This window comes from Calidris pugnax, unplaced genomic scaffold (assembly GCF_001431845.1).
Source record: "Calidris pugnax isolate Ruff unplaced genomic scaffold, ASM143184v1 scaffold170, whole genome shotgun sequence".
Lineage (NCBI taxonomy): Eukaryota > Metazoa > Chordata > Aves > Charadriiformes > Scolopacidae > Calidris > Calidris pugnax.
Window position 1 is genome coordinate 427,912 of NW_015090905.1, and position 24,017 is coordinate 451,928.

At 50.5% G+C, this 24,017-nt stretch overlaps 1 protein-coding gene across 2 annotated transcripts; it reads left to right on the forward strand.

Annotated features, from left to right (window-relative positions):
* Positions 1-14: 14 nt before the first annotated feature.
* On the forward strand, positions 15-22,379 carry FZR1 (fizzy/cell division cycle 20 related 1). Of its 2 annotated transcripts, none has more exons than XM_014949047.1 (14): positions 15-115; positions 9,499-9,644; positions 10,709-10,834; positions 11,073-11,136; positions 11,525-11,652; positions 12,074-12,156; positions 12,561-12,744; positions 12,955-13,020; positions 16,884-16,986; positions 17,644-17,828; positions 18,704-18,937; positions 19,019-19,123; positions 19,948-20,040; positions 21,149-22,379. In XM_014949047.1, the coding sequence occupies exons 2-14, from the start codon at positions 9,576-9,578 to the stop codon at positions 21,188-21,190; spliced, it is 1,482 nt and encodes a 493-aa protein (XP_014804533.1). In that variant the 5' UTR covers positions 15-115; positions 9,499-9,575; the 3' UTR covers positions 21,191-22,379. The 2 variants fall into 2 exon arrangements, with proteins under 2 accessions (XP_014804533.1, XP_014804532.1); XM_014949046.1 differs by lacking the exon at positions 21,149-22,379 and adding an exon at positions 20,136-20,444 and having other exon boundaries at positions 19,948-20,089.
* Positions 22,380-24,017: the final 1,638 nt, after the last annotated feature.

Here is a 24,017-nt window from a genome sequence, read left to right on the forward strand (position 1 = left end):
GGCCGAGCGGGCGAGGGGCAGCGCGGCGGGGGCGGCCGCCATATTGGGGAGCGCTGGGGCCGGCGGAGACTGACAGGAGGAGGCGGAGCGGGGCCGGGCCGGGCCGGGCGGGCAGGTAGGGCGGGCGGCGGACCCGCTGTCACGGAGGGGCGGCTCGGAACCTGGCTGGGAGGGGGATACTGCTAGGAAGGCCCCGGTCCGAGCTCGGGCCCTGAGGGGAGGCGGGCGGCGGCCTGTGGGCCTGCCCCGCGCCCGGAGCCGCGGGCGGTTGGCGAGCGGTGGCGGGCCGGTAGGGCTGCGCTTCCTGGGGAGGGCCTTTGGTACGGTGCTGTGCCGGGCGTGACAGGATGGGACCTTATTCCTGCCGGGTGACTGGGGGTTCCCGTGCTGGGCTGGCCTCGGTGCCAGGCCGCCCCTCAGAGGGCCGTGCAACGGCCGCCGCTGCCCTCGGAGTCCGTCTGGCCGAATGCTGTGGCACCGGACGGGAGTGGTAACGGGCACTGTGTCTCTGGACCCCGGGGGATGTCTGGCCGAGCCAGAGCTCTTGCCATAGAGCTTGTATTCGGCCAGCACACCCTGGCCCGCTTTGGGAAGGCGTGATGAGAGCCAGAGGCTAATTCAGCCTCACCAGTTCTTGGTTTCTTGATCAAACTGATAACGTGAAGGGCAGCAGAGATTTTTGTGGCACGGCCTCTAGTACTAAAGAGAACTACAAGCAGCGACGGAAACTTTTATCCAAAGTTGCTTGTTAATGTGCCGCACAAGTCGGTGATGTGCCATTGTCCATCTGATGGCCTTTGGGGACCTGAAGGAGCTAAATATATCACTGTGTCTTTCATTAAGGTTTTTTGAATGTGTTGTTGACGTTTTGCAAACGGAAGTAGTACGCGCCTTCAGCAAGTTACAGGGTTGAGGTCTTAAAAGGCCAAACTGAGCATCCTCTGCTCGTGGTGGGAGGGGAGGTGTTCTGCTGCAGGAGTCATTAAAGCACAGGGAGGTCTGTCAGGTCGCGTTGGAGTCATCTGTCGAAGGTGTTGTAGGCTTTATTGTGTGTATGACTCTTTTTTAATTTTTTTTTTCCTTGATTTGTAGCTCTCTTGAAGGTGTTGTATTCATTCTCTTGTGAAGTGCTGATTCTTGCTGAGTTGCTGTGTTCAATGATGTATTTCATGCCAAAGGTTCTTCACAGAGCAGTTTCCCTGCTGGCAACAACATCTCATATTCAAGACTGATTTATTATTTTTTTTTAATTTTATTATTATTTTTAATACAGGAACAGAATTTTCTGGGGCTCTTGACTGAAGGTGCTGCATTTTCTGAGTTCTGTGACACTTTTGCGGGTTGACAAGGGACACCGCTGAACCTTCAGTAGATCTTAGGAAGAACCTCTTTGCTGAGGGGTTCAAGGGCAGGTTGGAGGGGGCTTGGAGCAACCTGGTGTGGTGGGAGGTATCCCTGCCCAGGGCAGGGGGTGGCACTGGGGGGGCTTTGAGGTCCCTTCCCACCCAAACCAGTCTGTGATTCTATGAAACCATATTTGGTTTGTGGTGCATATGGGGAGTTTGGGGACAAACAGGAAAATAACCCAAGAAGTTAAAAATTTTCTGTGATGAAGCAGACTTTTGAATCACCTGGCCTTTTCAGTAAAGCTCCACAGACAAGGATGCTGGTGAATTTTTAATCTTGGCTTTTAGTGCACTGACTTCTGATAAGGCTTCCGATAAAGCGGACCTTTTATCTAGAGCTGGTCCTCTTAGCTTTTTGTAGCCTCTTTTGAGATGCAACATAATTGGACAACCGTATTATGTAGATTTTCTTGTACTTTTTTGAAGGGAAACTGAGTGTTATTAAAGTTAGTAGCTGTATGAAAAAATTTAGTGCTTAGAGCATATAAACTACTAAACAAACAAACAAACAAAAGCCCTGAAGGTTCTGTAAAATATTACAAAATGCATACACTAGCCTTTCTCTTGTGCTTCCCTCTACTCTTCATTAAGTCCTCTTTGAGTCTAGAGTGCCTACCATGGAAAAGCTCCACCCATCTAAAGGCCCCATGTCCCTGAGGTCCAAGTACTTCATCCATCCCTACTTCCTTCTTACACACTTTGCGGTATGCAGAATAAATAAATACATGAGTAAATATAATCACCAAAATGAGTGTCATCATATGCTGGTTGACAAGCAGCTGAAAGCAGAACCTCCGTTTCGCCTGTGTGTCCAGTCATTTGTACAAAATGTGTGTCTATGTGAGGAAAACTGCCACCAGGTGACAATGGCAACAGAAGTGCTGTTGCTGCAACTTGTCCCCTGCTTCCTCGGCCAGTTGCTCCAGTAGCTCAGGTCTCGTGTCCCAGGGGAGCAAGGTGGAATCGAGAAAGCTGCCTGGTTTCTGGTCACTCCCTCCAGCTTGTGAGTCAGGAAGGGCAGCAGCATCCAGGCCCATCAGTTTGGCACAGGTTCATGGACCGAGAGGAAATCTCAAAGCCGAACGTGGCGAGGATAATGCTGGTCCCCTCATTGTCAGGTGGTAACTTGAGGGGATTGTACCCAGCTCCTTCCCCAGCACTCGCAGACAGAGATAGTGCTTTGCTCTGCCCCAGCACGAAGGCTCAGGAACCTGTTTCCTTGCACCCCCAGGAGCAGCGGAGCACATGGGAGTAGCAGAACTTGTTCAGCTCTTGGTGTTTCTCAAGCGTGATGTGCCAGGGCTGAGCCTGATCTTTAACTCGGGCTCAGAGCTTTGACAGAGTCTCTGTAACCGCCAGAAAGGAAGAGGTGCTCAAACACTGTTTAACCCAGGTGCCTTCTGCTAATTATTGCAGCTGTAAAACCAGAGAGTGTTTCTTCTGCCGCCTCTCACATGTTTTGCTTTCATAATAGATGAAGCTGTTATGAGACTTTCTCTTAATTAGATGCAGAGATTGCCTTTTGACCCACAGGCAAGAGATGACACAGAGGTGCCCCCTCAATGAGCATGCATTACGTGTTCACACTCCGTGCATTTCCCAGCGTAGGGCCTCCTGCACTGCTCAAGACTTTGTACTTTATTTCAAATTCCCTGGGAGCAGGCGTGGCCCTCTTATTTATGGAGCAGCACAGTGAAAAGATAAAATAAAATAATTGCTACCTGGAGGCAATAAAAAGGGTTTTAGTGGTGGCGATTTTCTGGGCAATCCCTTGCCGAGTACATGATTGTCATGTTTGCTTAGATAAAGCCTGTGCTCCTCACAGACTACTGTACACTGCAGTGGGATGTGTATTGAATGAAAACGTCATCCATGAAGGTAAAGTAACAAACCTACAATTCTCCTAAATTATTAAAAGCTGGCTGAAGTGAACTTGGAAACCCCTCGGCTCAGGGCCTGGCTGCTGCCTGGGTACGACAGCGCAGGGGGCTGCCCCCTCTGACAGGCTGATCTCTCTAATCATCACACTTGTATTTGAGTCCTGAGTTGGCAATGCCCTTGTCTTTTGAGTACAGCGTGGCAGACCTGACTCTGCCAGCTTCCCTTCTTCCAGTTGTGGAGAGAAGGTGGATTTAGGAAAAACATCTGTGCTGAAAGCGATGGTGATTATCTGAGCATCATCCATGTAAAGGAGGCAGCAACAGCGATGTTCTTGGTAGGCTTCCTGGAGTGCTCTCCTCAGATGAGGGCTTGCATCTGAGAACAACTGTTTTGTGTATGAAAATCCTGCTGAAAAACTTTGGGGCTTGTGATAGCTTTAAGTTGGGAAAGAGCAGATTCAGATTGGATATTAGGAGAAAGTTCTTCACTGTGAGGGTGGTGGAGCACTGGAACAGGTTGCCCAGGGAGGTGGTTGAGCCCCCTTCCCAGGAGATATTCACGGAGGGGCTGGACGAGGCCCTGGGTAACCTGGTCTAGTTGGGGGTGTCCCTGCTGACTGCGGGGGGGCCGAACTAGATGACCTTTGGAGGTCCCTTCCAGCCTGGACCATTCTATGAATCTGTGATGTACTGAAGAGATTAGTGGAGGGGGGTGTTTATTTTTAGTAAAGGCTCTTCCAAAGACAGAGATTTTCTCATTTCCTGAAGGTGTTACAACCCTGCGTTTCTACTGGTGCCTTAAAGTCCGTGCCAGGTCCAGAGCTCTTTGTGATGAATCCTTCATCCTTGGCTCACACGGGCTTCCTGCAGCACGCTGTGACCCGAGTGTCCTAAATTAGTCTCGTTGCCATGCGGTTTGCTGGCCAGAATTCCCCTCTCATCCTGTCAGGACTGTACGTTGCTTTGGGAAGGGTAGACACAAAGCCTTAAATTAGATTCAGGAGCTGCCTTGGAGGGTGGTGATGTTTGTGAGTGCACAGGTGGAGGTGCAGCGAGTTGCAGAAAGTCAATTCTTTGTCACCGCCAATCTGAATAACGGGCAGGGTGGGCCCTTACCTGTGAGGAAGGGGTGATGTTTGCTGGCACCGGAGGCGAGAGGAGGCACAGATCGCTGGGTCTGCTGCTTGGCTCTTGAGCTCAGCGTGGAACTGCAGCATCTGTTCAAAACTGGGAGGCTGAGCGTAGGCAGGAGATGAAAACAAGGTCTTGGCTATGCTGTTGAGCTACTTGGCCTTTCAAATCAGTTTGTGCCTGTGGCTGGTCACCTAAAAGTTGGCATTTTTGGAATAGGGGCATCCTAGAGTGATGGTAGCAAGTGTGTAAAGGGGTGTTTGTGAGCTCCCTGGGTGGGAGGATGCTTTGAAAAGGCAGAAGTGATCAGGGAATGTAGTGATGGGATGAGGGGTAATGGTTTTAAATTGAAAGAGGGGAGATGGAGCTGAGCTGTGGGGAAGAACTTGTTTGGTGTGAGGGTGGTGAGAGCCTGGCCCAGGTTGGCCAGAGAAGCTGTGGCTGCCCCATCCCTGGAGGGGTTCAAGGGCAGGTTGGAGGGGGCTTGGAGCAACCAGGGCAGGGGGTGGCACTAGGGGGGGCTTTAAGCTCCCTTCCAACTCTAACCATTCTGTGAAATAACATGGATTTTTGCAGGACCTTCAGCAAACGGTGGTCTCCTACATATGACACTCTGAAATACACTGATGCCATGTGGTGGCTCTTGCAGTAATGCAGCCTCTTGATCTATTGGTGGAGTCTTGAATCTCTCCGCAGCCTTCAGGAGTGAGGCTTGAGGGTGGAGATCTTGTCTGTCACCGTGACACTGAAGTAGTGCTGTCATTGCTGTTAGTGTGCTCCCTGGGCAATATCTCGTTGTGACCAACCTTTCACGAGCACGAGGCAGCATTATTCATAGTTTGTTTCGAAATTAAGCTTTACCTGCTTCTGTTGTATAGCGCTATGGTTAATTTTAGAAATGCTTTTCACACTAATACCTTAATAAATTGCTGGATAAGAACTTGCAGACTTGCAGCTTTAAAAAGTAAATATATGTAAATTCTGCTCCTTTGGGTTAAATGTGGACAAGCTCTACTTCAGGCTGGCCAAACGCAGAGTATCTCGCTCTTGCCGATGTCTGCCTAGTGCAGGGGAGCTCTGGAGTTCTGGGTGCATTCATAATAGTCTTGACTGTTATATAGCAAAAATGCTATGGTTTAGCTTTCCTTTTTTCCTTACAGCTTGCTCATAAGTCTGGGAAATCGAAGAATCCATAACTGGAAATACTCTCACAGCACTTCAGGCAGAGGTGGAGGTGCTGCTTATTAAACCAGCAGAAAAAACCCCTTTGGGGCTGAGTTAGGGGTTTTTTGTCCCCTCAGTGAGCCAACAGGCACATGGTGTGGTTGGGCAGGGGCCAGAGCTGGCACAAAGGCGGTGCAGGGCTCTTCAGGTGGTGTGGAGAGATGGGCTACCTTTTCCATTGCCAGCTGAGGTCTTTAACGTGTTGATTTGCAGGTGTTGCCGATTAATAGGTTTCAGATAAATCATTGGAAGATGAAAACTTTGGCTTTGGGGAAGCAGGACGTCTGGGTTTGGTTTCAAATCCTGCTGCTCATGACTTGAAGGACTAAGTACTTGTTTACCCCAACCATTTGCCCTTGGTAAATTATGGGGTTCTTCCTGAGAGCTTGTAAATATTCAGCACGTGAATAATGACATGTTTTTACCTCAAAACCAGGCCCAAGGAGAAGGTAGCATCTCTGGTTTTGAGTGGGTTCTTACTAACTCTAAATTTGTCTGTGGGAAGGGGGTGGGGTTCCATTTCCCCTGAAAGGGTAGGAAAGGCTTTGCCATAAGGACTGGGAGTACGTGGGCCATGAGTTCTCTATTAATTAGTTGAAGAAATAGAAGATCTTAAGGAGCTAGGGGTCATACATATTCTTTCTGGATACTATTTTATTACTAAGTTTATGCTTGGAAAAGAAAGGTGGGTTTTTCTGATTCCTAAGAAAGAATTTGTGTTCTGACTGACTTTTTCTTTATGCACCTTATGTCCTGTCTTTGAATTGGCTGGATTTTATCACAGTTCACATTACTTCCAGAACAATGCTTCCAGGCAAAGCACTGAACAAGCGTGGTTTGTTCTTTTTATTGACCCAACCTTAATGTATTCAAATACTTAAATGTTTTTTTCTCAGTATGGATCTGGTTTTAATAAGCCAGCATGCAGAATGCCAGGGGTGGCAGGGAAATGAATGTAGTTATTTTGCAAAATTGTTTCTCCATCGTTTGGGAGGGAGCCTGTACCTATTTGGAATTTTTAGCAAGTGTTGAAAAGGGGGTAACAAACATAGGCTGTGTTGGCTCTGTCGATTCAAGACATGTCCTTACCTGAGCAGAACAAGAACTGGACAATCCCTGACCCTTTTTTGTTCCAGAAATTATTTATGCCCTTCTTAAAACTGGAAGGTAACTGGGTGGGTAAGTTTTCAACACAATAGGTGCAGGTGAAAGTGAGAGACTCTGAGGATACCAAAGGCAGGAGAACTGTTAAATGTAAAAACTTAATATATTTCCAGTTTTAGACAGGACCAAAGGGGACAGAGGATGTATTAGTAATTCAAATACAATTAATGTTATGTTGATGGTTTATTTTGAAGCATCTGAAGCCTGGAAAAGGTTATTTGGGGCTTATTGGTATTATTGCCGTGTTCTGCCTGTGCCGTCTCATCGGCTGTTTGCTCTGTGTACGCTGTATTTCTGATTAGAAGCTGTAGTCAAAATTTGTACAGATGGGAACTCAAATGAAAAGCAAATGTGTTTCATATCCAGAATTGAAAATGTCACATTGCTATGTAACTGGATCTAGAGCTCTTACGAATAATGTGCTGAGCCATTTTGGGAGGATGCTTCAAATGTGTGGTGTTCCCCAGCTGATCACGCTCCTGGTGTGCGTTCTGCAAACTGATCTCTTATTCCCAGTGTTAAATAAAAAAAAAGAAAAAGGGGGGGTACGACAGCATTGTGTTGAAATGCTTGGTTTGAAAGTTCCTGTTAATTTCTAAGGTAGATTTGGAAGATGATGGATAGATAAGGCAACTAAAAAATGAGGGAGACTGTTAGACATGGGATGCACTAATTAATTATATTTTTTTTAAACCTTCATTAATAATATCACAGACTTTTTGAACTTTTCACTCACAATAATACCATCTGACACTTCACTTCATTTGGTGGAAGCTGATTGCAGTTAAATTTGGTAGCTTTCTCCAGTTTTGCCTCTGAAAGAACATATGGGAGAGATGTATTAAATGTAAGAAGCGCGGGGGCGGAGGGGGCAGGGGTACGCAGGTGTGCTCACAAACAGCTTGGCACTGCCTCTTGCAGGCTGCTCCTGTAAAAGCCTTGCCATGCTTTAATGGCAAGAAAGAAAAGGCCTCTGCATTACAGCGTTTGTAAGAAGTCCAAATTTCAGTCCTAACAAGCAGCTTAGCTAAAAGGCGAGGAGTTCTGCACGCTCACAGATGACTGGAGCCCAGAGTTTGTGTGCTTTATCTCGCTTTCAAGCGAGCTTCATAGAATATTGTCATCCTTAATCACATCTCGCTGGATCACAGGGTGTGCTGCTGTCCCCCTCTTAGCATGGGAACTTGCCTCCAGTTTTTAATGGTAAACCCTGGGTAGGTTTTCTGTTCTTGGAGGTAAATCTCTTCCCAGCAAACCTTCCTGCTGGCGGGGGATGCTGCAGGCTGTTCGAGGCAGGCCCTGAGCGTGGCAGTGTGTAGCTGGTCTCCCAGCGCGGCCGCGTGGGTGCAGCTGCCTCTTGGACTTTGCCACAAGTTTATAACTCGAGGCGGCTCTGTTTGTGTAGCCAGGACTCTGGCCAGATGCCGTAAATGTTTATACAATAACAGTGAATAAAAATCCCTGTAGGTTGGTTCTGCACAGCTTCCAGGTGCCTGCGTATTGTGGGGATTTTTTTGTGTGATGTCTGTGTGTGTGTGTTAGATTCCACCTTTCCCTTTGGAGATGTTTATTGTGGGTTGAAAAACCAACTTGGCGTGTCTTTTCTGGCATTGGCTGGTCTCCCAGCGCGGCCGCTTGGGTGCAGCTGCCTCTTGGACTTTGCCACAAGTTTATAACTCGAGGCAGCTCTGTTTGTGTAGCCAGGACTCTGGCCAGATGCCGTAAATGTTTATACAATAACAGTGAATAAAAATCCCTGTAGGTTGGTTCTGCACAGCTTCCAGGTGCCTGTGTATTGTGGGGATTTTTTTGTGTGCGATGTGTGTGTGTGTTAGATTCCACCTTTCCCTTTGGAGATGTTTATTGTGGGTTGAAAAACCAACTTGGCGTGTCTTTTCTGGCATTGGCATTTTTGTGTCGACGTGAGCTGTGGACAAAGCAGGAGGTGTGTGGGAGCTGGGGAGGCTGGACACTAACCATGCTGGGTTGTGCCTCCGTATCCTCGCAGTAGTGTTAGCTAAGCTGGTTTTACTGATGCCTGTTGCAATTTACCCAGCCGAATCTAGGCTGTGAGGCAGCCCTGATCCTAAAAGGTATGCCTGAAAGATGCTTAACATTGCTTAGAGACTGTATAGCCCTAAGTGAGCTAGCCTTATGCTAGCCGGGAGGAATATTTGGGACAGCATGGGCATCAGGCCTTGAATGTTAACCCAGGGGGCCACCTAGTCCAGGGCTGCCTGTGTTCCTCCAGTGTGTGGTGCCAAAAGCCTGCAATACTTCTCACACGGCTAAAAGTGTCCCGTAGTGGTGTGTGCTGCTGATGTACGGGTCTGGCTGTGGTGGGACAGCCTGAAGGTGCCTGGTTTTATCATTCCTGAGTACTCCCTAAACTCTGCCTGTCTACAGGCTGGTTTTGAGTCTGGCAGTCTCTGCTCCCGTGGAGGTGGTTGCCTGCTGAGTTCCTGTCACACACAAAATGCTGGTTTTCTGCTCGTGTGATTTGGCAGCCGAGGGCAGTAATACAGAAAAATGATTCCATTAGCTGCCCTGTGCTGTATCTTATATTTGATACCAATGCTCTGGGGAGGAAAATGGTCTCAAGTTTAGAGAAGAGGCTTAGGAGGTTCTGAAGAGGCTGCTTCCATATGAAGGGGTGTAATATTTTGGCGTTTTTCTTCCCCTGTCTGTTGCAGCAGACAAATTGCACGTTTGACTTCATGATCATAAATTCCTGAGCCTGCTGAACCCCCCAGCCCCTCTGCTTTCCACCATGGACCAGGATTACGAGAGACGGCTCCTACGCCAAATCAACATCCAGAATGAAAACACAATGCCTTGTGTAAGTACAAACGGGCTTAGTCTGACTGTTAAATTGTTGTTTGTCTTGCCTGTGACGGTTTCACTTGAAAGATAGGGGACCTCTTTGAAGCAAACCTCTGTCTTTTATTGGGCTGTGAGCAGGTGTGAGTTCCTGAGCTGTTCTAGGAATAACCAAAAAACTTGATTTCAACAAAGCTTTTGAATATAGAAACTCAGTTTGGGTTGCGAAAAGGAGTTAAGATATTTTTATGTAGCTCAGTAATGCCTTCTTACTGAATAATCTTAGGAAGTACATGTGGAAGGTAAAAAGCTGGGGGCTAACAAACAAAGAAGCCAACTGAAGGGCTTGACAAGATAGAGCAAGTCCAGCAGAAGCCACCAAGATGGTTGGGGGGCTAGAGCAGGAAAATGCTGAGACCCGTGGTGTTCAGCCTGAAGAAGGTGAGGCTCTGGAGGGATTAAATTGTTGTTTCCAACTACCTGGTGGGTGGATATGGAGAAAATGGAGTCAGATTCTTTTCAGAGCTACACAGTGGAAGGGTTAGAGGCAATGGATGCAAGTTGCAACAGAGGAAATTCCAGTTAGATATTAGGAAAAAATGTTCACAGTGAGGGTGTCCAAACACTGCAAGAGGGAGCTTGTGGGGTCAGTGTCCTTGGAGACGCTGAAAACTTGACTGGATGAGGCTGTGACCTTCAGTGTAACTTTGAAATTAGCCCTGTTCTGAGCCGGGGTCCTTTCCAACATAAATCATCCTATGCAAAAGAATGTGACTGCAGTTGAGGAATCTGCTGCTTGCCCTGCAAGCAGCCTGCCCCGCTGCAGCCTTCCACGTGTTTGCCTTGACAATGTCAGCATGAGGAGCAGCAGTGAGAGAGAGGCTGTTTAATTGCTTCTTTTGATAGTAGTTCCCATGACAGTTGGACCCTGATGTGCTTCCTAGTTCTGTTAAGGGAATAAACTAATGCTTAGGGCTCTTCTGCTGAGGCATACTCAGCTCTGACAAGACCTCACTGATGTTTTTCAGACCTCTGCTGTGATTAACACTCATTCTTGTGTGTGTCTCTTGTTCTGTAATTCAGGTAGCAGAGATGAGAAGAACCCTGACGCCTTCAAATTCTCCGATGTCTTCTCCTAGTAAGCATGGGGACAGATTCATTCCCTCAAGAGCTGGGGCCAACTGGAGCATCAACTTCCACAGAATAAATGTAAGTTTTTTGCTCCCTTCTCCTACAGCTCAGTCTCGAAACTGAGGAAATGGTGCATCTTGTTTTGGCTGGTATAATTGCTCTGCTTATCTTCTGCACCATGGTCTTTTCCTTCCCCCAAAAGAGTTCCTTTCAATGCACGTCTTCAAACAGGCTGCCCCCGCGGTCCAGGAGGCTTTGTTATTTTACTGTATGTCATGAGGTTTGTGTGTGGTTATAGCACGTTTCTCCCTTTCAGGAAAACGAAAAATCACCAAGTCAAAACAGAAAAGCAAAGGATGCAACATCGGACAATGGCAAAGGTGAGCCCACCTTTCTCCCACTTGCACCATGCTTTTATTTCAGCCTGGGGGTGGGTTTGGAAATAAAGGGAACACTGGCACTTTCCTGCCTACGCAAAAACTCGTGCTGGTGTTTTAGGAAACGCCCGCATCGCGAGAGTGAATACCAGGTCACCTCAACAGGCTTCTGCTGAGCATCTGGAAAGCGAGAGGCTTTTTGTATCCCTTAATTTATTGTGCCATAGAAGCACTTTCCAGATGGAGTGGAAGGAGGGGAAGGTTGCTGCTAATCTGGATTCGAAACTGGGGCCCTGTGAACGTGCAAGTGGGGCAGAGGTGATCCTGCCACTCCCTGCAGGGCTGTTTGCTGCTTCCCAGTTCCCTCCTTAAGTGCTCGTTTGATTCACAGATGGGCTTGCTTACTCTGCCTTGCTGAAGAACGAACTCTTAGGAGCAGGGATTGAGAAGGTGCAAGACCCACAGACAGAAGACAGGAGGCTGCAGCCATCCACCCCAGAGAAGAAGTCTCTCTTCACTGTGAGTCGCTTACTTTGCGTTAAAACCAACGGAGGTTGCACGTGTGTGTCCCAGGAGCAAAGCACACACTTCTGCTGAGCTGCTAGTGCAAGTGAGCTACTGTTGTGGCTTGACTAAGATAAGCTGTTGATAACAAAATTTGGTGGCCTGTAAAGAGAACTTAAGTGTCTGCAGCAAGCAGCTTACTTCTTATTCCTGGAGTTGGAACCAAGCTTTTTTGGACAGTGTGGTAAATGACCAAATCAAGCTTTTGAACTTCAGTGGAGATGAGGGGTTTTGTATGGTTCTGGAGTACCTGGAAAAGGGAGGAACTGAAAAGGCTGGGAAATCTGACCGTGGGTGTTGGAGTTAACTAGGCATCGGGCACCAGTGCAGGTCCCTGCCGTGCTGAGTTCTTACTCGGTGTATTTTCTTTCTGCAGTACTCGCTCAGCACAAAGCGCTCCAGTCCAGATGATGGCAACGAAGTCTCGCCCTATTCCCTGTCTCCCGTCAGCAACAAAAGGTAATGCAGATTGTCCACCCCTCCGAGGAGGGAACGGGTGAGACAGAGGATTCAGTGAGGTTCTCTAGGGCTTCTTTCTAAGCACCCAAAACCACTATGTGTGTTGCTTTTGGGAGTCTGGGGAGAGATAACAAATAGGGATAGTCAAGTTCTAAGAATTTCTGCAGGTGCCCAGCCTGCCTAGATAATTAATACGTCTTGGCCAACTTTCAGTAGCCAGTTTACCTTTTGCTCCCTGGCTTCTTTATAGAAACAGGACCAAATTCCTTCCAGTCTCACCTGCTGGAAAAAATTTTGCAGCCTTTTTGTGTGTTTCTATAGAAATGCAGGTACAAGTGGCTACATCTGCATCTACCATCTGTGTAAGATCCTGTAGTTGTTTTTATATCTGTTTTTGTAAACAGTCAGAAGCTGCTAAGATCACCTCGAAAACCAACTCGGAAAATCTCAAAGATTCCTTTCAAAGTGCTGGATGCCCCAGAGCTGCAGGATGACTTCTACCTGAACCTGGTGGACTGGTCCTCTCTTAATGTCCTCAGCGTTGGCCTTGGGACTTGTGTTTACCTATGGAGTGCTTGTACCAGCCAGGTAAGTGATCAGCAGTGACTGGAGAGTGCAGTACCTGTTGCTGTAGGTCTTCTCCAGCCATAGCATCTTTTGGAGCTGTGGAATGTGCTGTGTGAGGGATTAAGTACTTGAAATGTCCTTTCCCAGACGAAGGTACTAGTCTCTGAGACAGCTCATAGTGTAGCATGACAGTAACAAGTGTTTCTTGTTCCATTCTGTCCTACTTTCAAGGTAACCCGACTGTGTGATCTGTCTGTGGAAGGAGATTCTGTAACGTCTGTGGGCTGGTCAGAACGGGTCAGTATGGCATCAGTGAGAGCTGAAACCCTTGTCATTTAGAGGCTGTCGTTGTAGCTCTTCCTCAGGGGTTTGAACTGCTTGGGTTATTTTCCCATATGTCCCCAAGCTCCCTACATGCATCATAACTCAAATGTGTTTTCATAGAATCACAGACTGGTTTGGGGGGGAAGGGACCTCAAAGCCCCCCCAGTGCCACCCCCTGCCCTGGGCAGGGACACCTCCCACCACACCAGGTTGCTCCAAGCCCCCTCCAACCTGCCCTTCAACCCCTCCAGGGATGGGGCAGCCACAGCTTCTCTGGCCAACCTGGGCCAGGCTCTCACCACCCTCACACCAAACAAGTTCTTCCCCACATCTCACCCAAATCTCCTAATTTTTGGTTTAAAACCCTTCCCCCTCCTCCTAGGGCTCCCCTCCCTCATCCAGAGTCCCTCCCCATCTCTCCTGGAGCCCCCCTTCTTTAGGGACTGGAAGGGGCTCCAAGGTCTCCCCGGAGCCTTCTCTTCTCCAGCCTGAACCCCCCCAACTCTCTCAGCCCCCCCTCCCAGCAGAGGGGCTCCAGCCCTCCCAGCATCTCCGGGGCCTCCTCTGGCCCCGCTCCAACAGCTCCATGTCCTTCTGCTGGTGGTGGCCCCAGAGCTGGAGGCAGCACTGGGGGGTGTCTCCCCAGAGCGGAGCAGAGGGGCAGAATCCCCCCCTGGCCCTGCTGGCCACGCTGCTGGGGATGCAGCCCAGGGGTGGGGGGTTTCTGGGCTGCCAGTGCAGGTTGCCAGCTCAATGTTGAGCTTCTCACCCCCCAACACCCCCAAGTCCTTCTCCTCAGGGCTGCTCTCCAGCCATTCTCTGCTCAGCCCGGGGTTGTGCTGGGCGTTGCCCTGACCCAGGTGCAGGACCCTGCCCTTGGCCTGGTTGAACTCCATGAGGTTCACATGGGGCCGCCTCTCCAGCTTGTCCCAGTCCCTCTGGATGGCATCCCATCCCTCCAGAGTGTCAACCACACCACACAGCTTGGTGTCATTGGCAAACTCAATCCCCTTGTCTACATTGCCAGCAAAGATGTGAAACAGCACCGGTCCCTGTACCGACCCCCGAGGAATACTGCTCATCACTGCTCACCACTTGGACATTGAGCTGTTGACCGCAACTCTTTGGGTCTGGCCATCAGCCAGTTCCTTATTCAGCAAGTGGTCCATCCATCAAATCCACATCTTTCCAATTTAGAGACAAAATGCCATGCGGGACAGTCAAATGCTTTGCACAGCTTGAGGTGGATGATGTCAGTTGCTCTTCCATTCCCTACTCCATCATAGGCAGCCACCAGGCATGATCAGCCATGTTGGCTGTCAACAATCGCCTTATTTTCCATGTGCCTTAGCAGAGTTTCCGGGAGGATCTGCCCCATGATGTTCTCAGACACAGAGGTGAGACTGACTGGCCTGTAGTTCCCCGGGTCTTCTTTTTTTTTTCCTTTTTTAAAATGGGGATTATCTTTCCCCTTTTCCAGTCGGCAGGAACTTCACTGCACTGCCACAACTTCTCAAATATGGTGGATGCTGGCTTGGCAACTTCATCCACCAGCTCCCTCAGGACCTGTGGATGTATCTCATCAGGTCCCATGGACTTGAGCATCTTCAGGTTCCTTAGATGGTCTTGAACCTGGTCTTCTCCTTCAGTGAGCAGTTCCTCATTATCCCACTCCCTGCCTTTGCCTCTGTGACTTGGGCAGTGTGGCTGGAGGACTTGATGATGAAGACCAAAACAAAACAGTCGCTGAGTACCTCAGCCTTATCACAGGTGACCAGGTCTCCTGTTTCCCTCTGGAGAGGGCCCACATTTTCCCTCGTCTTCCTTTTGTCACTGACATACCCATAGAAGCTTTTCTTGTTGTCCTTGATGTCCCTGGCCAGATTTGACTCTGTCTGGGTTCTAGCTCTGTCTGCTCCCCAGCTGCTTGGACAATTTCTCTGTATTCCTCCCAGGCTACATGTCCTTCCTTCCACCCTCTATGGGGTTCCTTTTTCTGACTTTCTCCAGGAGTTCCTTGATCATCCACACAGACCTCCTAGTGTTTTCCTAAGCTTGGAGGAAGTGATCCTTGAACATTAACCAGCTTTCTTGGGTCCCTCTCCCCTCTGGTGCTTTATCCCATGATACTCTGCTGAGCAGATCCCTGAAGAGTCCAAAGTCTGCTCTCCTGGAGTCCAGGATAGCGAGCTTACTGTGCACCCTCCTTGTCACCCTAAGGATCTTGAACTCCACCAGCTCGTGGTCACTACAGCCAAGGCTGCCCTTGAGCTTCATGTTCCCCACCACCAGCCCCTCCTTGTTGGTGAGATCAAGGTCCACGTGGCATCTCTTCTTATAGGCTCGTCTATCACTTAGAGAAGGACGTTATCACGAACGCGTTCCAGGAGCCTGCTGGATTCCTTATGCCCTTATTCCTTATGGAACCTTATTCCTTGTGCCCTGCTGTGTTGTCTCTCCAACAAACACTGGTGTGATTGAAGTCCTCCATGAGGACCAGGGCTTGTGAACATGAGGCTGCTCTCATGTCACTTATGCCCTCATCTGTCTATAGAGGGCCTCATCCACTCAGTCTTCCTGCTCGAGTGTGATGTCACCTGTCCCTGCCCTCCCTTTAATCCTGACCCATAAGCTCTCCCTCAGCTCCTCATCCATCCCCAGCTGGTCACTGACATAGAGGGTGACACCCCCTCCTCATCTCCCCTGCTCGTCCTTCCTGAAGAGCCTGTGTCTTTCCAGTCCAACGCTCCAGTCCCAGGAGCCATCCCACCACATCTGTGATAAGATCACAGCACTGCAGGCCTGTGCCTGTCTCCATCTCCTCTTGTTGTTCCCCATGCTCCACTCTATGTGTATTTGCACAGAGGTGTTGAAGTTGGGCCTTGATGGAGCCAACTTACTGGCTGGGGTGGCTGGAAATGCCTTTGTGCTGTTCCCTGGGTGTTCTCCTGCTGACCTGGGAGCCTTCTCCAGGCTCTGGGTCTCTAACACTGGTATTGGCATCATGCTGGTAGGAGTGGGATGGATTTAGGTTTAAAGCCCCTTCACCAGAGAAGTTCTTCCCCTTCTCTGACAGGCAGGACCCTGTCAGGCCCCAGCAGACCAGGTTTCTCAAGGCGAGTCCCATGGTCCAAGTAGCCAAAGCCCTGCCTGTGGCACCAGTCCTGTAGCCATGTGCCAGTTTGCCAGATTGGGTTGCCCCCACCGTTGGCCCTGTTTCCTGTCTGCACTGCTTCTCTCAGCTAAATGAGAGAGGATGGAGAGCAACCTCTTCTGTCTTGAGGTTCCGCTGGTAGGAGTGGGATGGATTTAGGTTCCTCTCTGCTGGTGACTGGTTTAAAGCCCCTTCACCAGAGTTCTTCCCCTTCTCTGACAGGCAGGGCCCTGTCAGGCCCCAGCAGACCAGGTTTCTCAAGGCGAGTCCCATGGTCCAAGTAGCCAAAGCCCTGCCTGTGGCACCAGTCCTGTAGCCATGTGCCAGTTTGCCAGATTGGGTTGCCCCCACCGTTGGCCCTGTTTCCTGTCTGCACTGCTTCTCTCAGCTAAATGAGAGAGGATGGAGAGCAACCTCTTCTGTCTTGAGGTTCTCGAGGCATTTGCTAAGAGGTGTGGGAGGGAGAGGAGCAAATCAATTCTCCAGCTCTTGACAATATAATGCTCCAATAAATATATTCCAGCCAGGCTGCTTGGCCCTCTCAGTGGGGAAAAGATGAAAGATGGAAGAATTCTGGATATTTTCCATCTTGTGAGGTTTCTCTCTAGTGTTTTCCTCAGCTTTGAGCTTTTGTTTCAAGTCCATCTTTACTTACTGATGGTGTGGTTTTCTGTTTGTCCAGGGGAACTTGGTAGCCGTTGGCACTCACAAGGGCTTTGTACAGATCTGGGATGCAGCTGCAGGAAAAAAGCTCTCCATGCTGGAGGGACACACGGCCAGAGTGGGTAAGGAGGCGGGAAGCAGAGGTTTCACATGTTTCATTTTTTCCATGATTGAACTCTTTCCTTGTAAGCGAGGGGTCTGCTTCAAATAGCAGAACTCAAAAAGTAGCAGAATCAATATTTATTCACTGCTATGTCCCGAGCAGTCTTTCAAAATGCTATCGCCCAGTAATTGTGGTGTTCTGATCTTGGGTGTGGTGGTGTTTGAGTATTGCAGCAGGTGTTTCCTCCATGTCTGAGGCATTTTAGGTTTGGTTACAACATCTTTTTTCACTGCCGCTGGTTCCGGTTTCAGCCCTGCAGGCAGGCTGCTCTGCACCGAGATTTCCACTTCTCTCATTCTTTGGGGACTGGTTTGTTGGTTTGGTTTTTTTTGCCCAGAGGTGCTGTGAATCCGAATGCCAGAGCGAGATTTGGGAGCTGAAGACACCTTCTGAGTTCTATTTCTGTGCTTTACTGTGCAGAAATACAATTTAGCGATCACTCCAGCACCTTTCTTTGTACGCTGTTCTGAGTCTTCAGACAGTGGGGAGTCTGGCGGTCCTTAAGCACTGATTTATTTTATTTATTTATTAAAACCTTGGCAGTTGTGGCTGAGTTCTGCCCAGCTGCTCCTGCAGGACTCCAGTGACATCCTCCTGTGCTGTGCCCGTGTTACAGGTGCCCTGGCGTGGAACGCAGACCAGCTCTCCTCCGGGAGCCGCGACAGGATGATCCTTCAGAGGGACATCCGCACCCCACCCCTGCAGTCGGAGCGGCGCCTCCAGGGCCACAGGCAGGAGGTCTGTGGGCTCAAATGGTCCACGGACCACCAGCTCCTGGCCTCTGGAGGAAATGATAATAAGGTAGAGTACTTGTGAGGAGCCACAGGAGGTTCAACATCTCTAGATCTTCACCAAGAAACATCAGACTCCCTTTCTTTAAGGATATGCAGCCTCTCGGAAAGGGACTTTCTGTTTCAGTTGTTGGACTGTGTCCAAACATAAATCATGCTGAGCTTCTATTTTGTCTCCTTTCTCTAGTAAAATTTAAAAGGCAAATTTAGTTTTGCTTCTGCATTTGGCTAATTAAATCTATAGCTTGACTTCAGGGGTTGGAGTTCAGCAAAGCCACTGCTGAGCTGTACTTCCTGACTTTGTTTAGGTAGAGTACAGTCAAGTTTGTTGCACTAATGTTTATACATGCAGAAGAAAACTGAGTTTAGAGCTATATAAGTTCTAATACCTATAACACAGGCTTGTAGCTCACTGAGCACCATATGGGAGAAGCATCTGTTGGGGAGAAGGAGCGTTGGGAGCGGGTTGCTAGGTAGTGAATCTGCCCACTGTCTGTGTGACAGCATGGTTGTACCAACTTCCTCCTGCTTGGAATCACTTCCAGTGAACTGGAGTATGTTTCTAAATGTGTTCTGGGATAATACAGCCCTGAAGACAAAAGAGGGCTTTGAGTTCATGTTTAGTGACGCTGTATTTTTGGCTTCATAAGCTTAACTTAAGGACCACCAGCTTCCCTGTGGCAGAGTGACTCCTCAGCTGAGCGTGGTGGCCAGTGGCTTCAGGGCTGCAAGTGCAGGGCAGAGATGGCTGTGCTGGGGCAGAGCTGTGGGAAACCCTCTTGTTGCCCAACCACCCTCCTCAGTCCCAGTGCAACGTCGTGGTTTGTGGGTGTTGCGGACGCGTGACTGCAGCGCGAGTTTGATCACGTCTCTCCTCTCTGCCAGCTCCTTGTCTGGAATCACTCCAGCCTGAGTCCTGTCCAGCAATACACAGAGCATCTCGCAGCAGTAAAAGCCATCGCCTGGTCTCCGCACCAGCACGGGCTCCTCGCCTCCGGCGGAGGGACCGCCGACCGCTGCATCCGCTTCTGGAACACGCTGACGGGGCAGCCCCTGCAGTGCATCGACACCGGCTCCCAGGTCTGCAACCTGGCCTGGTCGAAACACGCCAACGAGCTGGTGAGTCCCTCCCTGGGCCGTCCTGCTGCGGGGCTGCCCCGTGTTGGGAGGCGTGACGCCTGTTTCCCTTTGCCCTTCCAGGTGAGTACCCACGGATACTCGCAGAACCAGATCCTCGTTTGGAAATACCCCTCATTAACTCAAGTAGCAAAACTCACGGGGCACTCGTACCGAGTCCTATATCTGGTGAGTAGTGGCCACCTCTCTGCAAACTCCTGTAGCCCCTTCCCTGGCTGTGTGTGTGCTGAGATGAGACCTGGAGCCGCGGTGCCGGTGGCGCTGTCAGCCGCCTGTGGGCTGGGTGGGGATAAGAATGTTGTGCTTCAAGCAGTGAAAAATGCTCTGTATGAAGTTTCCTTGCCTGCGAGGGATACTTTGATTTGCTGTTATGGAAATGTGAGGCTTTATTAATGAATAGCAAAGCCTGCCAGAACTCTTCTGAGGAAGCAGAAGCATCTCTTCTTGTTCCCTTAAGACTTTTCACCGGTGACTGCCAGCAGGGGAAAAATTTGATGCTTCCAGTCCTAATTTGCCATGAAAATGCTTGCTGCAGTTAATCCACATTGATCTCCTACCTGCCTCGTTACTGTTACGTAGGGCTTTCAGCGGATTCCTAACAGATTATAATTATGCTGATGTTTATGAGGTAGATTCCAATGTAATTGACTAATAGAGCTGCCAAATACCAGTTAGATCACACTTCCTGCCTTAACATGTATTTATGATGTGGGGAGGAATAGCCTCCATTACGAATGGCTTGGATTTCTTAACACGGGAATCCTTTTGATGATAATTCCACCCGTGTGCTCCACGGCTGCGTAAGACACAAGTGCTGGAATTGGCACCTACTGAGACTGGATGAGGCACATGAAGGTGGGGGTAGTTGTTGGGTTTCTCACTGCCAGCCGAGTGGGAAGGAGAGTTAAATGTCTCTCGTTAGTTACAATGAAGATGCGTTTTCAACCTCAAAAATGTGACACATGCTGAAGGTTTCTCTCTCTTGGCCTTAGGCGATGTCCCCTGATGGGGAGGCCATAGTTACAGGAGCTGGGGATGAAACCCTGCGTTTCTGGAACGTCTTCAGTAAAACTCGCTCAACAAAGGTAGGGGTGTGGGGTGTGGGGGCTGGAGCGTGTCCTGCGGGAGGCTCGGCCCTGGGGGTGAATCCATCCAGGCTTGCTCTGTTCTGCTGCCTTCCCCTCGGGGGTTAATCCCCTCCAGGCTTGCTCTGTTCTGCTGCCTTCCCCTGACATCCTCACCACCTCCTGCAGCATGAGGGCTGGATGCAGCGAAGGGTTAAACCTGGCTGAGATAGAAAGAGATTTGCAGCCATCAGATGAAATAAAAGGCTGCCTCTGTGTGCCCAAGGCAGAGTGACAGAATGTCCTCCTTCTAGCTCTTCCAATGTGGCAGTGTTTTGGGGACCTCTCCTGAGCCCACCATCTTTAAGAATTATAGAGTGACTAGAGTTGGAAGGGACCTTGAAGACCACCCAGTGCCTCCAACCTGCCCTTGAAGCCCTCCAGGGATGGGGCAGCCACAGCTTCTCTGGCCAACCTGGGCCAGGCTCTCCCCACCCTCACACCAAACAAGTTCTTCCTAACATCCAATCCAAATCCACCCTCTTCCAGCTCAAAACCACTATCCCCCATCCCATCACCACACTCCCTGACAGAGTCTTTCCCTATAACACACTGCTATGAACTATCTTGGTTCTCGGGGACGATTTATCCCCTGAATCCTTAAGAAATTTCTTAAAGTGGTGGCTCAGGTGCAGATGGGCCAGTGGATGCTGCCATGGACAACTCTCCATCGCTGAGAGCAGGTTGTGCTGATGCTGGAGAGCTGTTCTGGCAGAGGCAGTGGGATTGGCAGGGTGATTTTAGGCTCTGGGCTGTGGGGAGAGGGTGCTGTCTGGTCCTGGGTGTCCCCTGGTTCCTGAGGGCTCTGGGACACAGGTTCCTGCAGAGCTGTGGGGACGGCACCCCTGGCTGCCACGCTCCCTGCTAGCACTTTGGAAATTAAAAAAAAACCCAACATGGGAATATTTATGGTATTGGACTTTGAGCTCAGATCATGTGCTGAGCTTGAGACACCTCACCAGATTAGTGGTTGTTTTATTAAAAAGGGAAAAAAAAAAAAATCACAACAGCAGCGCAGGGAGTAATGGCTGCAGCAAAACTCAGCACCTGCTTTGTCTTCTCTTGCCAGGAGTCTGTATCCGTTCTCAACCTCTTCACCAGGATACGATAAACCCCATACACTGCGGCCCAGGAGACCACGGCCTGATGGAGCAGGACAAAACCAGTACCTGGGTGTGCATGGAACCCCAACCATCAGCCAGAAGGGGAGGGAGAGCTGGGCCTGGAGGCCGGACCCAGCAGATGCTAATTAAATACGTGCTTGTGAACCCCACTGGGCAGTATTTGGGCTGGGGCTGGGGAGGGGGGGGAACAGCCAAAGGTTTACAGATTCATCCTTCATAAAGGGAAACGGGTACAAGAGAAATGTCAAACCAGCATCCTCCAACCCTCCTGTTGTAAACTGGAGCAAACCTGTGTGACACGGACCACTGAGACCGGACCAAGGCCACCCCAGCCGCTGCGGTGTCCCCTCCCGGGAGAGATGAGAGTGTCCTTCCCCCTGTCCTGTCCTCGGACGGCACCTCTGGAGGTAGGAGCCAGCCAGGCCTGTTCAGCACGACCGGGGCAGGGAGCCCAGACTCTGAGAACCTGAGGGCATTGCTCACAGCCTGGCATCCCCCGTATGTGAAGAAACTGGAGAACTGCTTATTTTCTTTAATTTTTATTTCATTTTCCTTTTCTTTTTTTTTTTTGCTTTCCAAATGGGTACTGTAGTACTTCATACAATCATTCCCGAAAGACAGTTTGATTTTTTTTTGGGTGTGCTTGACAGCTGCCTCCCAACAAAAACGCATTTTGGGGCTCTAAACTTTGGAGGAGACTTGAAGAGGCTCCGCCTCCGAGGGAGCACCCGCAGGAAGGTCTGAAATGGCTGTTGCATGTTCTGGGCTGATCCTTCCAGTTAACGGAGAGGAAAAAGAATGGCTTTAACACAAAACCCACCCACCACCACCCACCGCTGGGCGTGCGGAGCTCCCCGGGTGCCGGTTGTGTGAGGGGCTGGGTGCTCTGGGGTCTCTTCCCGAGGACAAAGGCAGTTGAGATGTGTTTTAGAAACAGAACAGCTCCCGTGGATCTGTGGTTTTTGGGGAGCCTGTGGCCTCTTCTGGCTGGAAGGGGGGAGGCACCGTGGCTGGGCAAGGTGTGGGGGGGTTCTTTTTCTAAAGCAAGGAAAAAGCGTTGCTTTTGTTTGTTTGTGGGTTGGTTTTTTTTTTTTATCTCCAAGTCAAAGCCAGGGACCTGTTGTCGGGTTTTTTTGTTTTGGTTTTGGGTTTGTTTTTTTTTTAAGTTGTATGGAAAGAGAGTGCCTGCTTGTGTGTCTGCAGCCTAAGTTGTATGGGAAGAGAGTGCCTGCTTGTGTGTCTGCAGCCTGTGCGGCGGGTGCCGTGGGATGTGGTGTGAAGCACTTGTGTGTGTGTGTGGTGCTTTTAATTTAAAGAGAAGCTGTTCCCCCCGCAGCAGCCCCTGTCCTTGTGCCAACGTGGCCCTGCCAGGCCCCTGCCCTCTCTGGTGCCCGCGAGGGCTCCTTCCTCTTCCCCTTCACGTTCTCCTGGCTGTGTATATAGATCTTCACCTCTTCTCTGTAGAGTCCATAGGCAGTACTTTTCTCTCTCTCTTTTTTTTTTTTTAATTATTATTGTTTTTCTTCCTTCTCCTCCTTTCCCTGGAACCGGAGCGTAGGGGTGGCAGTAGGGTAGGACTGTCCCTCCCCGGTGCCACCAGTGTCCTCAGGGTGAGCTGCAGAGAGGGCTGGTGGGGAGAGGGGCCGTGAGGTGCCAATCTGTTCACCACAGCCTTGACCTCGTGTGCCATCACCCCAGTGCCTGGGGGGGCTCTGGGGGCTCCCTCTCTGTGTCACGGGTGCTGGGGGACACTCTGGGAGCTCCCAGTCTCCTAAGCCCAAACTGGCAGCCGCCTCGTCGTCTTACAGCCTCACTTGCCTAAAAAATGTAATTTTACTGAAACGTGGTTTCAACACAACCAGGGTATTTTGGTTCTTGCCACAGGAGCGGGGGGGGCTTTGGTTTCAAACCAGCTGGTGGCCCCCCCCAGCCACTCTCCTGTCCCCTTCACAGGCACTGTCAGACCTCACGGTGTGGAGGGGCTGCCATGGAGCACGGAGGGGGCAGTAAAATTAACTGGGATCATTAAGTTGGTGAAAAGGTTTGGAGGGGAGGGGGACGTACAGCGAGACACAGTCTGTCACGGGTGTCTGTCCTGGGGACACCCCCCGGGGGGTGCTCGCACCGGGGCAGTTGGTTGGAAGCTGCTGCTGTGGATTTTGGCCGTTGTGGTTCATCTCCTGCCTGAATCCTGACCCCAGGAGATGCTGCTTTCTCCTCGGGGCAGGAGAAGGTGGTTGGGATGGGGGGCACAGGCCCGGGGGTGGTGTCACTGGTTTGTGGAGCGGGAGGAGGGATTCGGGCAGCGCAGCCGGAGCACGGGGGGACACGGGGTGACACAGGGTGACACGGGGCGAGCGCGGTGCTGCCAGGGCTCCCACTGCCCCACGGGGATGGCGGAGGAGGGGGGTGTTTGCCTCTCGCCCTGCAGGAGCATTTCCAGGGGATCTGGGGCGGTGGGAGCTCCAGTGGGACACTGTGGATGAGGGGGGGGACACACAGCCCCCACTGCTCTGTCCCAGCCCCTGCTCCTCTCTGGCCAGGGGTTCCACAAACCACATCTCTCCCTTTTCCTCGCTTCGGAGCTGCCTTGGCTCATCCTGATTTCTCTCCTCGGGCTTGGCAGGGAGGGCTGGTGGCTGGGCCCCCCCCGGCTGGTGGCTGAGCCCCCCCCGGCTAATGAGTGTGGCCACAACGAGCCCTTGAGGCTGAGTTTGCTGTTAAAGGGTGGCCCAAACTCCTTCCTGCTGCCAGGGCAGGAGCGGGGCTCCCGGGGGTGCTCCCTGCAGCACAAGGGGGTGCCGGGGGGGGGGG

Excerpts from the sequence above, each read along its gene's own strand:
- FZR1 (XM_014949046.1), top strand. The coding sequence starts at position 9,576 with ATGGACCAGGATTACGAGAGACGGCTCCTACGCCAAATCAACATCCAG. Across the intron at positions 11,137-11,524 it reads AACATCGGACAATGGCAAAG|ATGGGCTTGCTTACTCTGCC; the intron begins GTGAGCCCACCT and ends TTTGATTCACAG. Across the intron at positions 13,021-16,883 it reads CTGTGGGCTGGTCAGAACGG|GGGAACTTGGTAGCCGTTGG; the intron begins GTCAGTATGGCA and ends CTGTTTGTCCAG.